Source organism: Gavialis gangeticus, unplaced genomic scaffold (assembly GCF_001723915.1).
Source record: "Gavialis gangeticus isolate Ggan-Ray unplaced genomic scaffold, GavGan_comp1, whole genome shotgun sequence".
Lineage (NCBI taxonomy): Eukaryota > Metazoa > Chordata > Crocodylia > Gavialidae > Gavialis > Gavialis gangeticus.
In genome coordinates, this window is record NW_017728995.1 from 22,023,822 (window position 1) to 22,041,413 (window position 17,592).

The 17,592-nt window shown below is 38.3% G+C and overlaps 1 protein-coding gene across 2 annotated transcripts in view; it reads left to right on the forward strand.

Annotated features, from left to right (window-relative positions):
* The window catches only part of NAALADL2 (N-acetylated alpha-linked acidic dipeptidase like 2), a 989,869-nt gene extending 979,339 nt beyond the window's left edge, over nt 1–10,530 (forward strand). For both annotated transcript variants that reach the window (XM_019503319.1, XM_019503318.1), the window contains exon 15: nt 8,799–10,530. In XM_019503319.1, coding sequence (XP_019358864.1) covers nt 8,799–8,997 — 199 coding nt within the window. In that variant the 3' untranslated portion in view covers nt 8,998–10,530. The remainder of the gene's footprint in view (nt 1–8,798) is intronic.
* The last annotated feature ends 7,062 nt before the right edge of the window (nt 10,531–17,592 follow it).

The window sequence follows — 17,592 nt, forward strand, 5'->3', positions numbered from 1 at the left end:
ATATATTTAACTTAATGGGGTCCAGCAAACTTATGGCCTCATAATTAGACTTGTGTCTTAGAAAAACTAAGAATCACTAGTGCATTGATAAAAGATTAATCATGGAGTCCCATTCATCTGCTGTATTTGAGAAGCAAAGGGAACTCAGTTAAACTAAAAAAGGAGTAATTAACATGAGGTACTCACTGCCACAAGGCATTACCCAGAAAAAGGAACTCGGTAGTACTGTAAAAGGGATGGCATCTTTGGCTGATCATAAAAAAAATGTAGCCCAGGTTAAAATATACAAGTGATTTATGCTCTTATGCTTGAATATAATCCAAATGTTTTACTTTAAAGGGTAGGAAGAAAATTCCTTCGAGGACATGTTGTTGGTCAATTAATCAGCATAGATTACTAACGTTTATTTTAGAAGCATCTCAGACTAACCACTGTCCCTGACAGTGGACTATTGTAAAAATGGCATTGGTCTGAACTTTTGTAACAATTCAGTACTGTGAAAAAAACAGCTAATCTGTGGGAAAGGGGGAATGGTATTCAAGCCATCTGACTTCAGGTACTGTACTGTAATGTTTATTGGCTCCTACTTTTTAATTGACATTTCTCATTGGAAATCGCCCCCTTTTTTTTTTTTTTTTTTGACAGGACTTCCAAATGGAAATAGGCAGCCTCAGAATATTGCATGTTCCATTTGGAAATATTCTATGAATTAACTTCTCTCAGTTCCTTCAACCACTTCATAAAATATGTAGGAAGATAGGAGAGGGTATAATGGAAATTTACAAAAACGATAGGACTAGGAAGCATAGCCTAAGGAAGGATTGGAAGACCTGGGATTATTTAGTCTGGAGGAGAATAAACTGAGGCAAAATTTGATGAGTCTCCAAATACTCAAATACATGATGGGGGAGGTTAAAAAGAGCATGGTAATAGGTTATTTGTTGTGGTTGCTGGGGACAGGTTAAGTAAAAGTCTTAAATTACCGTAAAATAAATTTTGGTTGGATATTAGGAACTTTCTTAGAGGGCGAGCATTGGAACAAGCTCCCCAGAGAGGTTCTAAGATCTCTATTCTTGGAAGATTGTAAGGGCAGGTTAGACAAACACTTGTCTAGCATTGCTCAGTCAGTGATGATCCTATCTTGAGCAGGGGGTTGAATTACATGACCTCTAGAGGTCCCTTCCAGTCCCATTTTTCTTGCAGTGTATCTATTTTGAATTTGAGTATTCCAACCCAGGACACCTTCAGAGCTAAAATAATTTGTTTCAAATTGTTCAGCCTAGCATATGCTCCTTTCACGTGAAATGTAATAGCATAACATAAATCTGCCTAAAAGGAATGGGTTCAGATTTATTACCATCAGTAGATATATATGGAGAGAGCGAGATTTATATTTTAAGTATATTTCAGCAAACAACAGAAAGTATATTTAACACCATTTAACTTACGCGTTCTCAGTATATAGCATATTTTAAAATAAAGTTATTTTTCATGTTAGAAATGATTAATCCCTCTTGAAGGTACCAGTTAATTGTTGAAGCCTTTATGGAAAAAATCTAAAGGATTTTTTAATACAGCTAGAGGTTTCTGCAAAGTGGATATTATTCTCTAGTCAAAAATCTGTTTAAAAATTCTGTGATAATGTTCTAAGTCTTTGTTAAATTTGATTGAATTTCACATTGACTTCTGTAGAACTCCAGAGGAATAAGGCTTAATTACAGAAGATTGTTCTTTTACAGAGATAAATAGGCACTTCTGATTTCTAAAGACCATCAGTATTACCTGATATTTTCCTTTGCATTCTGGTTCTCCTTTATTTGGCTTTATTCTACACTGCAGAGATCAGAAATCCAATTCAGATTTGATTTGCCCTGGAGTATCTTGAGAGTAATTCCAATGAGTACAATAGCATTTTGCTAGTAGAAAAATCAGGAAGGAACATGGCACATAAGATCAAGTCATGTTCCTGAAGACAATCACATCATATAATCCATTTTATAAACTGATCAAGTACTTTAAAGCTAATTAAATTTCTTACCCCTACTACCCCTGTTCATATACTCTGAGAACCTTGCTCCTGTGATAGTTAAAACTACCTTCTGATTTTTGTACTAAATATAGTAATGGCCACTTCACATACGTTGTGCCAAAATCATCTGTTAACTTCAGTAATTAGTGAGATCAAACAAGGTACCCCACGAGTTCCTTGGATAAGAGGAGAAGAGACCGTAATATCATGGAGACATTAATATTTTAGTAACCATTTGGTTGGGGCGGGGGTTCATACCAGGTATGTAACAATCTGTGCTTCAATCCAAGGGTGACTGTGATAACTATTTATCTGTAAATTAAGCAAGAAGAGTTGGGACTAATTGTTCATTTCTTTACGAGACACAGACTTGTATAAGCATAGATGCTGATCCAGCGCTGTTCCATTTAGACAGGCTTCTATGGGTATGTAAAACCCCAACGAAACAAATCCATGCAGAAGGAGGTTACAAAGTTAGAGACACTGGCATTAATACAATTCACTGAAGCAGTAAGATCGAACAGGGAGGACACTTCCTGCCACTGAATGCCTAGCTGGTTTGAGGACGTATATCTTTGTGGGCCTGCAACCTACTCAGTGAATAACTGCCAAGAAATGCCAGAGGCTGTTTTTGCTATTTAAAACCATAAAAATATAACATTTTAAAGGAAAAAAAATAAAGTAATTATTATTTTATGTGATGAAAGTTGGAAAAGTTAACTTCGAGTTGTCATGGATACAGTCTTCTCTTTGAAATCTTTAACCAATTCCAGAGCAGTGATCTATTAATAGAAAATCAGGGCTAACATTCTGTTAACTTTGTTAGTAATTATGCCAGTTTTCTTCAGGGATAGGAATGATCTGACTGGGTTTATAATGATTTGCTATTTATATTCTATGGAACATGCATGAACAAAAATGCTGATGTTTGGTCATTAAATGTAAAGGGAGAAAAAATCTATCCAGCTTCAGTTTCCTAGAACAATCTAATTCTAAAATCCAAATCCTTAGACATTTTGCATGCTTATGGCTAAAGATACATAATGAAAAATGGAGGGTAGGCCCAAGGGGTATCTCTGTCCCGTTGACTAGACAACAGGAGATAGTTGCTAATGGGCCTCTCACTTGTCGGGGTGTTCGGAGTTTCTTGCTCTTCTGCCTTGCTTTCATCCCTGTATCTGTAGATAGGAGCTATGGTTTTTAGGGTCCTGGAAGTTCAGTCCGGTTATCTGTTTTGGGGATCAGGGAAAAAAATTCTCCTGTTAAGGCTAAAGTCCTGGGGGGGGTGGTTAATTTGTGTTGGAGGGGCGGGGGGTTGCCTTCCTCACAGCATCAGAGACACAGTTATGTTCATAACCACAGGGTTTAGAGATTAAAATCAATAATTTGTAGTAGTATTCCATTCACCCCCAAACACTTCATCACTGTTGCCCAGTGTAGATAAAAGCCAAAGGTATAGCTCGCACAAGTAAAGGAGACCTGGAGTTACCCTGGTAACTTTGTACCTCCACTAGTATGCAGAAAAGCCCTGTAGTCTTCACTGACCAAGGAATCCCCATTTTTGGATCCTTTGTCCTTGTTATGAGGAGGAAGGATCATGCAAAACCCAGACTTGAATCCTATGGGAAGGCTGAAAAGACCCTCATAAGTTATATGGCAGGGGCTGTGAATGCTGCCCCGTGTACCTCCATTGGACCCTCTGAAATCAAATGCATGGTAGATGATGAAAGTGGCATCTACCATCTAAATCTTTCCCTATGTCTGTCTTCACTCACTGTGTACCTCTTCCTGCCTTTGAAACACCAATGACTTCACGGCAGTTTGTCCTGATTTACATTAGTATGCATGTATAGAGAAACTGGTTGTAAAGACAAGATCTGCTCTCTTTTATATTCTTGCAATACATTCATTAAGTGGGTGTAATCAGCTTCTTGTAGCAATCCTGATTAGTTATGCTTAAATACTGGAGGGAGATTGCAAGAAAGTTGGAGCACAGAGGTTGTGACTAGCTTGCTGTTGGACACATTTGCCCAATAGGACTGAGCTATGTAAAGGAATGAAAAAAGGATAGGAAGGGGGAGTGATTTCACTCATTCGGTCTTTCAAATGTGTCAGGGCAGTCTAGTAGTGCAGTGTAAAATCTATACATCAATGATGACAATAATGATAAAAAGCTAATAGTATTTCTACTTGGCTAGCAACAAAAATGATGTACCCTAGGGTAGAATTTTGTAATGCCGTTTGTACGTTACAGTATCAGCATTCAATTATGCCATAGTCACAACACATCACAATAACCCATTTGTAGTGTGTCAACACAGTGAGGAAAAAAAGGCAAGGAAAAGGATTGAGGGAGTAGAGATGACATAGAAGAGGAAATGGGAAACCTTCATCTGCACCAACCCATAAAGTTTTTATAGGTACAAGCTGATATAAACATTTTTTTAAAAGCTCATGCAATTTTTAGTGTCAATTAAGGTATTATGTCGATCATTCTGTAGCCGGCTCAGATCCTGTTGAGACCACCTCATCTCACGTGGGACCTTTTACTTGCTGTCAGATCCCAGTGATTTAGTAATTACTTTTAAGTCTGCAAAATCCAAATCTGAGCTCTTTGATCAGAAGATATTTGTAAATGGTGTAATAATTGACTTCATGTGTTTGTCATTACTTACATACATGATTGCCTCCCAAGTAAAATAATCCTTTTCAGTGACAAGATAAATACAGTCATCTTCTTTTAACCATAGAATCGCATTCTTTTGTGTAAGCTCAACAATAGTTAGTGGCAATTGTTAGAAATAAAGCAGGCCCTTATATATGGTACCGTATGTGAAGCTTAGTTTATTTTGGAAGACGTCATAGTAGTCAATAGTCTGATTTAGTATTCAGGTATTTCTGGTCATGAGGTCTAATGCAGAGTAATACTCAATTGGTAAAGGCAGGTATATAAAAAATAAATAAATACAAGTCATTGTTTGTATCAATACTGGGAATAGTCATAGCCATGGAAATTACTCATAAAAAGAATGGTTGCCTTTATTTTTAACCTGCATTTTTGTATGTCCCTTTGCTTTAGTTTAGGACTGATTTGTCAGTTATATAAAGATGCTTTATCTCTTTCAGTAGTACTGCCTGGAGTTATTAATTAGGTTTCCTAGTTTGGTGCTGTACTTTTCAGGTCACAGTGATGTGTCATTGAAACAGACCTATTAAGATGAGTGATGTGTGTTGTAATTTCATTAGTGTCATCAATAATATATTACACTTTCCTTTCAGGAGTCTCTTTGTGTTTTGTGTGGGTCAGGCTGGCTGTGTGAATTATTTTTATAAGATCAAAATGAAGGAAGATATTTAAGTGGTTAGGCAAGAGAGTGGAATTAGTGTTGTTTCAAAATGTGCAGGCTACAAAGAAGATTTTGATTAAAGAATGTTTAAGTGATTGAATTATACAAAGTGTACATAGGCATCTTTCATATGGCTAAATATGTAGCAATCATATGTCACTACTGTATGCCAGCTAAATGGCTGAAGTTTATTTTTCAATTCAACTGTAATTTTAACCGACTGATACAAATATGGAAAGATAAAAATGGAATGTTATATCAGTTCTTTCATATGATGAAATACAGGCAGAGATACCAAGTGAAATCACATATATTGACTCTCTCATGAGCCTGCATCAAGAGAGAAATGAGTTTATCCAACAAAAAGGTGGCTTCACTTGCAGTACAAAGATAACTAATTGGAAAATATATGGTCCTGTTGAGAATCCGTGGCAGAAAATTTGGGAAGAAAAAAGCAGGCCCTTATAAAATTACTTATTATTCTTTTAAAGTACTGTCATACATCAACACAAAAAATAAATTGCGTAATGCCATGCAATATATCAACCATGCCTAAATTATATTACTATTGCAAAAGTTAAGATTTTCTTTTAAATGATGATAAAATCTGCCTGTTTCTTACATTCATCAAACAACTAAATATCCCTTCTTATAGTCTGATTTGTACTAGTCAGATGTTCTGGGACTTGAAGTATTTGTCTTATATGATAGCCCGTTACCAACCTGCCATTGGACTAACAATAGCAGACAGAAAATATGCTCAGAGTTGTGCAGGTTAGGTTCATAAAGAAAAGAAACATCTTTGTTCTTTTGGTTCGTTTGCAGTAAACTTAAAAATGGTGAAGCTATTACCCCAAACACTTCTTTTAGAAATTCCATTTCTCGGAGGCCTCAAAATATTGACACCTTATGATTGCTATCTCTTCACTATGGGCCAGTTCCCTGGCTAGAGTAAATTGCCATCTCTCCTTTAATGTCAAGTGACCAATGCCAGTTTATACAAGGTGAGAGCCTGGACATATATTTGGGTGCTCTGTAGTTTTCACCATATAGAAAGTTTTTTGGCTGCAGGGGGAACCTTGGATTCATTGAGGTCATTGTGAAAACTCATTTTACTTCAGTGGCACCAGGATTTCCCTTTCCGTGTTTAAAATGTGGCTCCTAATTTTGTAGCTACATTTCATTGCATGTCATAATCTTGTTTTTAAAATTGCTGAAGACAATTCAATTTAAATTGAAAATTAATATTGGTAATAGTAACAAGTAATTATTTTTACAATTGACATTTCATTAACAATTGATTACTTATTGATGTTATGATTTTAAGTTTTTATTCTTCTTGCAAAATAAATATTAGTGCATGAATAAAAAGACAAGGAATCTCTTCTTCCCATCCCACCTTATGGGGTCAGGATGAGCGTATGACTTGAAAGCGCTAGGAAAAGTGACTGACTCCTGTAATTCCTGCTGCTTAAGGTAGTTTATGGCCTGGTTTGCTGGCTTGGAGGTATGACCAGACCTCGGGTCCCCGACATGCATAATGCAGTACACTTTATTAAATACTAAATGGGCCTTCCCATTGAAGTCAGTGGGAAACTTTTTGCATTAACTTCAAAAAGAGAAGATTAGTGATAATGTGTGCAACAGTCTTTGTTCTTCCTTGTGTTCCCAAAGGTATGACTGCTCTGGGACCTATCTCAAAGTTGGCAATATTCCCCAAACCCTGCATAAAAGCCCTATGACTGTCAGCATGCTCAGATCCCACTTGTTACAGTTCATTATATTCCCAAATGAAAGCATGGAGTATAATCCATTTGTCTTTAAGGCCTGGAAATATTGTATTCATAAGTGACACCAACATTTAGCAGAGAACATAGAAATAAGCATAATACTGGTGTAGTTTTTCCAAGTTAGATTATTTGTAGCGCTCAGCATGTGCTGTGCGTATTCCTGTTGGGTGCAGTGCTTATTCCTAAAATGGTTATTTTGGTGCTATGACCATATAATGTATATACTTGTTATAGGAGAAAAAGAAGAGAAGGAGTTCAGCTAGTAAGAAATGCAGTTAAAAAGATATGGGATTTATGTATATTTTTGTATAATATTTGTATAACATTTGAAAATGTTTGTTTTTATTCCCAAACAGATTTTTTTATGAACTGATAGGCACAAATCATTACTAAGCCTAAGTGTCTGTACTGAGCTACCATTTAACCTGTCACTTCATTACCTCTCTCGCTTGTAGACTGGTAATTAGACAATGCTGATAGTAATCTACTAAAGATACTCTTTTGTGGTCTTCTGTCTTTTAGGTGAATATCCCTGGCAGTTTTATTACTAATTGAGAGTTGCCACTGGGCCTGTCATGTAATTAGATTACTAATGAAGTATATAGACTGTCCTGGTTTCTTTGTTACTGTTTTCTTCCGGTGAAATTTTTTCCTCCTTATGTGTTTAAGTAAAGATCTTGTAATCCAATCGCCTGCCACCTTTTTATTTTAAACTTCCTACACTTTGCTTTACAATCAGAGAAGCTCACCAGTGGAGATTTGTGCTATTTATGTGCTTCTCTAATTAGGATAATAATTAAATCTGGTTTTAGAAAACATTTATAGCCTGCTTTCAGAGTCCTATCAGAACCTCATGGAAGTCTTTGAACAGCTTTAAATTCTGGTTCGTCCACAGACAAAATCTCCAAAGAGTCCTGTGGTAACTGTTGCTGCAATAACAACTGCAGGATTGAGTAAACAAGTCCACTCCTATTTCTGTGATTTTTCTCCTCATTTTAAAAAAACCTCCTAAGGATGTTTACAGGAAAACCCATGTAATTCCATCCAACTTTCGCTGTTCCTTGTGCTTACGTCCGGCTTTAAGTGTGGCACATTAAATGTGGTTGTGACATCAGAGAGGGCTATGGGTAAAATAATAGCTCTTTTGAAGTCAATGAGAGTTTTTTTCCTTTTGACTTCAGGAAGCCAGACTTTCACCTTTAGGGTGTGAAATAAGGTGTGCAGATTGGATTTTCTTTTCCATGTACAAGGTTGCCAGTAATACCTAAAACCTTTTTTCTAGAAAGAGAAAAAAAAAAAAAAGCAGTACTCTTGATAATGCAAAATACTTCAAAGGAGATAAATTGCTCTCCAGCATGTGATTCAGATGAAATTCTGAATGGCTGAATAGGCAGGGAGGAGTCTAAGCTGTCTTTGATGGAGTTTGTCAATGATTTTGGCATACGTGCTCCAACAAAATAAAAATAAATACATTCTCTCTTCAATTTGCTGCAGGTTAGGTTTACTGTAGCTAATGTGTATCATTTGTAAAGTGTGGCGCTTACTCTGAGGGATCCGCAATGACTTTTGATGGGGTAATTGTTTTTATCTGTTTGAGGAAAAGGCTTACTGTTTTCCATTGTTCTTTTTTAGAAACATCCTTTATAGGCTGGATGAAAGGACGAGCCAATTTTCAGTACTGCTAGAGGCACTGGCACACTGCAAGCTGCATCAGTCAAATGAGACCCTTCAAGCAGCCTTGTCAAAGGTGTTGAACAGCATCAATTCAGCTCAGGTTTACTTCAAAGCAGGACTTGATGTGTTTGAGACTGCTTTAGCTGGAAAGAAATGAGAAGTCTTCACCGTCTAAGAAGTTTGTTTACAATTTGCTACGCAAAAGTTCGACTCGGACCAGAATTTCTGAGGGTGAAACTTTTTCAACCGCTTTTTTCCAATTGGTGTTTAAAAGTACTACAACGTATGTTTTTATGAATATAAAACAGTCTTTTGCACTGTTCAAAAATCTATCCCGAACGTCTTTGTGAATGCATAAAACATAGTTGGGGGGGGGGGGGGACGCTTAAGAATTGACTTTTAGAAGTAAATCTGCTGTATTTTTTATATATAGAATATATATTTTTATGACCAAGGGCTCAGACCTGCAAAATGCCAAGCACCTCCTGCCAAGCGCAAAGGTCCTGCTTTTTCCAGAGACGTGGAGCCCCAACCGTTTTTAATCCACGTGAGTTCTAAACATCTGATACCTCAGAAAAATTGTAACCCAAAGGTGTTCAACTCTATTGACTCCCCATGCAGTTCTCCAGGGTCCTCATTGGTTAGCTTCCTCAACAAACTCCTCACTCCTTGTCTTCCCCCACTGTCTGGGGAGAGCAGGTCAAAGGATTTGGGTTCTTGCCATTTCTTTCAAGGCCTACAGTGCTGAGCAGCGGGTGCTCAAGACATCTTGCAGGGCAGAGCTCAACATCCTGAGACAATCCTTACTCCTGTGGACAAGGCACATAGTAGGAATGTTGTTTGAGTTTTGGAAATGTTAGTAACCTTTGATCACTCTGTTTCTGCACCAGAAAGAGAGACTTGACTAAGAGTTCAATTTAATTTCAATGAGAACTGGCTGCATTATTTCACTTCGAAGAACTGAGATCATTTAGATCAGTCCATGCAGTTACTTGGAAACATTTTGAATGTTTGTAAGTTTGTGAAACAAAGTGCCTACTCTCACAGAGCTAGATGTAGCACTACACTGGTTATGGCCCACCTATTTAAAGGCACACATTAACTTTGTGGCCCTGTTATATTGCCAGAATGGGAAAGGCATCGCAGGGTAAATGAGAAGCAGAATCATCAACATCTAAAAGGTCTAGAGAAATCCTTGAGCTAGAAGGTTCAATAATCCAACAGCAGGACCCAGATTGTGGGCATCCGAACTGTAACTCCAGTATTACTAGCCATGCAAAAAAAGCCTCCCTACCAAAGCACTTCAAAGAGTCATCAGGGACTTTCTTGATTAAACATATCTCTCAGCTAAACCCTAAAGATATTTTTCAATGAAAAAAAGTTGTTTGTGGGTGACAGTTGTTCTGTTACCATTGCGTGGCATGGAGCAATCTACGTTAGGATGGGGCACAGTTTTTACTTCCCTGTGATGGTGGGGTGAATGAACATTCACATGAGTCAACTGATTTGGCATATGTGTAAAAGGGTCAAAGTTTTTCAGGTTTAGGGCTCTAAATCCATAGATGATGAATTCAAGTAATGAACGTGGTAGCAGGCTGGAATGCTATTTTAATAGTGGTTTGTGTTGGGAATTAGAGCTGAAAGTTAAAAATGAGCAGGTTCCACCAAAGTGTGGAACGTCATGAAAATGCAATAATACTTTTCAAAGCGCGTAGTCACAAAGGGAAAACTGGGAGTTTTTCACAGCTCTGAGTTTTTATTTTCCTCCTACATGTTGATTTTGAAAAATATACCTCAAATAGTTCCAGGGATCTGGTGTATAGTACAGGTGACTATGCTTCTTCAGCATATCATCATCACACATTAGTATGCAGGAAAGAATTTATTTTCATCCTTCCACTGTCACCGAATGGTTCTAGGATGGGGGAAGATACGTCCTAGAAGGAAAGTAAATCATTTGATTTATTAGACCTACCCTTAATGAAATGGTGTGGCAAAATTTTCTCTGACATTGTATTTATGTTTTCTATAGTGTTTATCAGCATAGTGTCTAACACCATTTAAGAGGTACATGATGTGTTTCTTATGGTATGTAAGAATCTAGACTAATATTGTATTTCCTAATAAGGATCAGTATCCCCACTGTAAGGTTAACAACATTTCTTTCCCAGGTTACTGCTCTCCATGGAGTCATGATATATTCACTTTGCTGGTAAAGAATTAGACTCCACTAGAGGGACTTAAATAGAGGCCACACCTACTGGCAACTGTTACTTTTCCTGACAAGATTTGCTTTCTGGGTCTGAAACATAAAATCCCCTACATCTTCTCTTAATCCAATCTCAGTATTATTTCTGGTAATGTATTTGCTGAAACCCTGTGGGAAGACTTTTCCCTGTATGTTAACACTGCATCATTTCTGACCAACCTTTCTTTCCCCTTGCTGATTAATCTCATCCTAACAATGACGAGCATCACGGGTGTCTACACACAAGCCCTGAGCAACATGGGTGTCTATACACAAGCAGTGAGGCTGCTCCGATGCTCTGTAATTACAGTGAATTGGAGCAGACTCAATTAATTGAGTAATTACCACACACCAGCAGACTCCAGTGTCTTGTGTGTGACCATCCCTGAGGTTAAAAATGGTGGCAGGGGTGCTTTATCTAAGGGTGCAGACACAAATGCAGCTCCCAGCTGTAATTCAGAACAATTTTTGCTGCGTTACAATGTTACCGCAGACCAAATAGAAGTTCACTGTTGGTTCCCGGGGAGAGGGGAATCTAGCTGGACTGCACCCAGGTTCCTATAGCAGTGGCCAAGCTCTCTGCCCGTGCTTGCTGTTTTCAGAATGGGAGAGGGGAAAGGCAGCAAAGGGAGCTCATTCTTGGGGCTCTCCAGAATGGTGGAGTGGGTGAATTGGAGCCCCCCCCCACACACACCTTGGGATGCTGCAATACAGTTGCCCCACCCTCCAGTGGGAGCTGAACACCCCCCCCACTGACTGAACTCCCTCTGCTCCCTTTCCCCCCCTCCCATTCTGAAAACTGTGGCAGGCTGGGAGCCCCACAGGCACAAGTTACAAAAGATGCTACATTTTGTAACATCTTTATATGATATCTTATGCAATAAGGGGTCAATTTTTCACTGAATCAGTCATTTTTGAAGCTGTTTGCAGCCATGCACTCGTGTTTGGTCACAGCTATAAACTGTTTTCTGTGGCCATATCTGGTGAAAATGATTATTTCCATCTGCAGTTTAAAGCTTGTTCAACAAGCTTTAGATAAAGCGCCCCACAGCCATTTTTAAGCATGGGGACACTGATACACAAGACACTCTGGGTGCTTTAATTAGAGTGGCTCTCGGAGCAACTCTAATTAAAGTGCCCCCTCTCACTACCCACAGGAGCATGTGTATAAACACCACTTGATAGTATGTATCTGTCCAGAAGCAATCCTCTGCACTTGTATGTAGTGGGCTCTTTGGATCATATTTTTGACGGTATCTAGAGGCCTTGCTTCCACTGATTTACATGGGACAAAGGCATTTTAAATGCCTTTAAAAATCTGTCCCTTTAATACAAGTTTTCTTTTGTGTGTGAAGTAGATGCTTATGGATAATTTTTGCACTGTCTTAGCTTTGTAAAAGCACTCTGGGTCACATTCTGCCATTGATTTTTGTACCCAAGCCTGTTGATTTCAAGGGATCAATAGCAAGATAAGGCACTAAGTGTCTAGTGAATTTCTAATACAGAATCTTCTCTCAGCCAGTTGTATAACATCAGATAGGGAGAAGTGTTGTAAATTGTAATAGCTTACCCAGACTGAATTATTTCTCTTATGAGGTTGAAATACATGTAATGCCTCTAAAAAGAGAGCGTGTTTGCAAAGTGCTGGAAGGACACTAAAAAAGCTGTCACGTTTTCTTTAGCAACAACTACTAAAGATAGCATAACAAATACATTAATTGGTGAATAATCTAGTGTTACACTCACTATGACCAGAAACTCCTTACATCTTACAATACTTGTGCATAGAGACAGTCAATAATAAAAGGCAAACATGATTTTATTAGTGTATATTTTAGTGAATCCATAAAGAAACTACAATATAATCAAGTTTGATGAATAATAAGTACATAGGAGCTGAAAATTGAACACTAACTTTACAACGGGCAGTGAATAATTTTTACTGTCCAAGGAAAACAAGTCTTTTTTGCTGTACAGTATCTATATTCAAACACACATACCTTAGACACATCTTCAAAGCATTGAAGAGATACTAATTTGTATGTATGTATGAAGCATACACATATACATTGCACAGAGGTGGAAGTGATAGCCATGTAAAAAAATGCAGCATAAATTTACCCTGCCCTTCTGATTGCTTCACCTCCCTTTTTCCAGCTCTTTGTGCTTTACTTAGATCAAGTATAAGAAGAACATTTAGTGACATCACCTGCTATAGCAATGCATGGAGAAAGAATCAATTTCTCAGGTAGTTATTTTTTCCCTGGGGGGTCCCCTCCCACTCTTCCCCCCCCATTTCTCTATGGTTGCCTTAGTTTTTACCTATTTCAACTAAGTTTACTGCATACATACAAAGGATACTCATCATTATAAATATAATTAAATGAGTCTTAGTCTGAATGAAAGGGTCTGGAGCACATGCACATGAAATAGGTATGGAGCGCATACACCTAAATACCTGGGAATGAAGAGCCTGTATTTGTTGGAAAGACATGCTTTGCCACTTACGGGCGTAGCCCTTTTTTACTCCTGACTATAAGGACTAATATATTCATTCCTTTCATTGCCTGTTCAGTCTCTGGTTACAACCAAAAGGATGTTCATTACACTTATATTCTAAGTCTAGAGATACACATAGAGAAGACAGTGTGCGCTAGAAAGGGTATAATGCCCATGTATTTGCACGTGTGTGCACACTTTCAAATACACATATAGTTGAATATCTCACACAGTATATTTCCAGCCAACCTTCCAAATTTCAGGAAATTCTATGGCTTGTGTTAGAAAGATCAAGCTATATAATCCCATTGGTCCTTTTGACCCGTAAAATCTGTTATATGTTCTATATGCAGTTAGGATTAAGTTTAGATAGGTTGCTTTTTTCCCCCATATGAGCACTCATAAGAGACAGGACTGTCTTGAATGGCTTGTACTTAGAGCCCTGTATCCTTTGACAGCTAGAAGGATGCAACTCCACCAAATGTTAAGGTTAATATTAAGGTTAATAATATTTAGGGCCCAGGTCTCTGATGTGGATGGGAGCTCCTTTAACTCTCTCAGTTGGGCTTTGAGTTGCTCAGTATCTCTCAGCATCAAGCCTTGAGAGGTATTTACACCAAAGACTTGGCATGATTTTTGTAGTTTTGCATGGGGACTCTGGCAAGGGCAAAATCAAGTTCCCTGTGACACCATGGGCAACCTCCTGCCTCTTTTGCACCAAAAAAAACAAAGGTACTAAAGACAGGTCTTCTTTACCACAAAGCCCTGATTCATCCCCAGAGTGGGTCCATTCTGTGCACTGTACTATCTGAGGTAGGTTCTTCTGGAATAAATAATACATGGTCATAAAAAAAACTTAATCATATTTCAGAACACTACAAAAACAAGTTAACTTTCACAGGCAGCCTCAATTCTGGCACTTCCTCACTTTACAATGTTTTAAAAGCAATCTTAATGATATTCTTGTAATATAGGTTTGTGTGTGTCCTCAGTAGAGTTTGTGCCTTGGCAGATGTCTACCACTTGAGATGAATGAATAATTAAGTTATCATCCTTTATGTGGACTAGCAGTGGAGAAGGACTAGATTCACTCTTTGTCTGAGTTTCAAAGGTTTGTTGACAGCAGAGGAGTCATGGGCTTTGGAAATCTTAGGTCCCATTCCAGGCTTTGGATGGATGTGTACAGTTTGCAGCAAGCACAGGTACTTCCACCCCGTCCCCTCCAACTTGGCCATGTCCCATTCCTGTCTCTTCCTTAGTCTCTTCTTTAATTGCTTTGCCCATGTATGCTCAGTTTTTCTACACTCAGTCTGATTGTCCAGTCTGCCTCTTGTTCCACTTACCACTCCACTAATATTTAGTGTTCATCTCCCCTTGGTTCTCTGTCTGAGTTCATTCTCCTTTCATACACAATGTGCAGTGCTTTCAGTCTCTTCCTCCATGTTCCTCAGTCTTGGTCTCTGCTCTCCACCAAGATACGGTTTCATTGCCCAGCCCTCTCCATGTCTCTGCCTCATTCTAATTCCCTGTCCTAGTTTCCCTCTTCCTCCAGCTCCTCTCCTTGTCCCAACTCTATGTTCCTTTTCCTTTGCCTAGGTCTGGATCTTATTCCCTTTGCATTTGTATCAGGCAGCTCCCTCTTCCTCCATTCTGCTTGGGTCCAGCAGAGAGACATTGTGAGCAGGGTCCTGGTAGCGTGTCTAGTGGCCGACAGCTGCAGTCCTGCTCAGCACCAGCTTGTAGCACAGCAAGTTCAGACAGGATGTGTGGGGACCTTGGTAAAGTCAAGGAAGTGCTAAGTACAGGTTTTTTTTACCAAGGCTTCTCATGGACTTCAACACAGAAAGCATAAGGTACATCCCTGCCACAAAGGCCACCTCCCTACCGAATGTTAAATGTTTGCTTCCAAGCATGGAAGGGTTAATCTTCTCAGAAGAAAACATTGCCAGACTTTTTTTTAGAATGGGCCAAATAAAGTACTTTTTCCTCACCTCTCATTTTACAGTGACTGAACAATTACTTTCCGCTGAAAGCCTGAAAATCAAAAACAAAAAAACAAAAAAAAAACAACAAAAAAAGAAAAGCCTAATGAAGACTGCCCAGCATGGATTTTTGCAGATCAGACAGCTGCAACTTGGCAACATTACAAGCAACTGAAAACAGTTGCTCATAATGTGTCAGGCAAATTTAATAATAGGTGATACTACCAGCCCTACCTATGGTAACTCTTATGGATGACTGACTTTCTTTACCCTCAGGTCAGGTAACAAGACGGCATCTCCTCAGTAGAACAGATTATTTAAATGTGTTTCAGTTAAGTCTTCACCTAGTGGAAAGAAATAATTCTGAATGATTTTTTATGTTAAAGTGAGTGGGCATCAGTAAATGCTATCTGAGTATAAGTATTACCGACACATGAATGCAGGTAACTTGTGGCTCTGCTCTACCTTTTTGCCTAATTTTAGACTAATCCAGATAGTGCTCTTTTTATTAACAAATTAGGCAGCATTTCACGTGAGTAAGCTGGGCAGAATAGGACCATTCATGGTCATAAGTCATGACATTTTTTTAAGAGGGGTTTGGGGTTTTTTTGGTAATAATTTACATTCTGGTTTATTTCATGTCTCCTTCAGTTTATGGTACAAAATTCTTTTGGTCACTACCGCATAAACCCACAGGGTAAAGTATCAGTGTCTGGTATGAATACATGTGCTGTAATTTAGTATGATCATAATGCTTATGACTATGCTGTAATATATTAATGTAAATTCTTTATTTTAGGAACTCCATGTATTAGGATCAGAACAGAGGCATAATTTAAGCAATATAATTAGAGCACAGACGTTGAACAGAATATTTTTTCATGTGTAAATACAGTATATGCTTATTACTCTCTCACTTTGGGAACAAAGAGTTCTGTTTAAGCTATTTTTCTTTGATTTATTTTCCAACAAGTCTTTAAAAATGAAATAAGATTCTATTCTTTATATTTCCTTTAAGTGCTTTTTGCCTTTAATGTTTTTAAGTTGTGTCACACCATGTTTGGAACACTTTAATGTGGTGTATAAGATCATTATCCTGTATTATTCAATAGGTAGAACTCAGAATGGGATTGCTTGGAGTCACTTTCTTTGAAGGAGATCCTTTACTGACTCCTTAGAGTATTTGATATAATGTGCTTGGGTATCTGGCTTTACTATGTCTTTATTATGGACTCGTTATAGGTACGCAAGATGATGTTCTGAGGCTCTAAACAAAGGGAGCTGAATATGGTCTTGTAATAGTATTCCAAAGGCCTAATAAATCTGTCCCATTTGGAGAGAGCTGTAGGAAGGTCTGTTTATTTTTGCGTAATTCATCTAGCTTTGGTTCTGGATTCTGTAAGAGCACCAACACATTTGTAACCTTGAAAATATTAGCACTGAGAACACTGGTAGAATTAATTGAGTTAACTGGTGACAAAAAGTTACTTTTTATATGATTTTTTTTTTATTGTTGTTGTTGTTCCTCTGCTATTGATTTTCTGTAATCTTTCTGGAAACTATAGAAAATTGCGATGTCCTTCTTGCAGTAATTGTATAGATTTTTTCATGTTTAGTTCTAAGTTGATGTTTAATGTTACTTTTTCAGTTTCTTATTTAGCTTTCTTGTCCTTCCATTTAAACGAAAGGATGTGAAAAATGTATACATGACCATACCATATAAACCAGTAGCATTGAGAGTAAGTCAGACTGGACTGGCAAATCAGCTTCTCCTCAGATACAGCTTCAGTAACTAGAAAGACGACATACCATATTTACTCAAATCCAAGATGAGGTGTCCCCCCCCCCCGCCATAGTAAGCATGGGGAAACATGCTCGTCTTGAATTCAAACACAAGGTTGTTGTGGGGGGACGAGTTCAGGTGGCTGCTGTGGCTCCAGCTCTGGCTCAGGGTTGGAGCCACTGCCTCTTCCCCTGCCACCTGCCCCCCCCATCTCTGCCCCACACCACCTCCCCCCTGCTG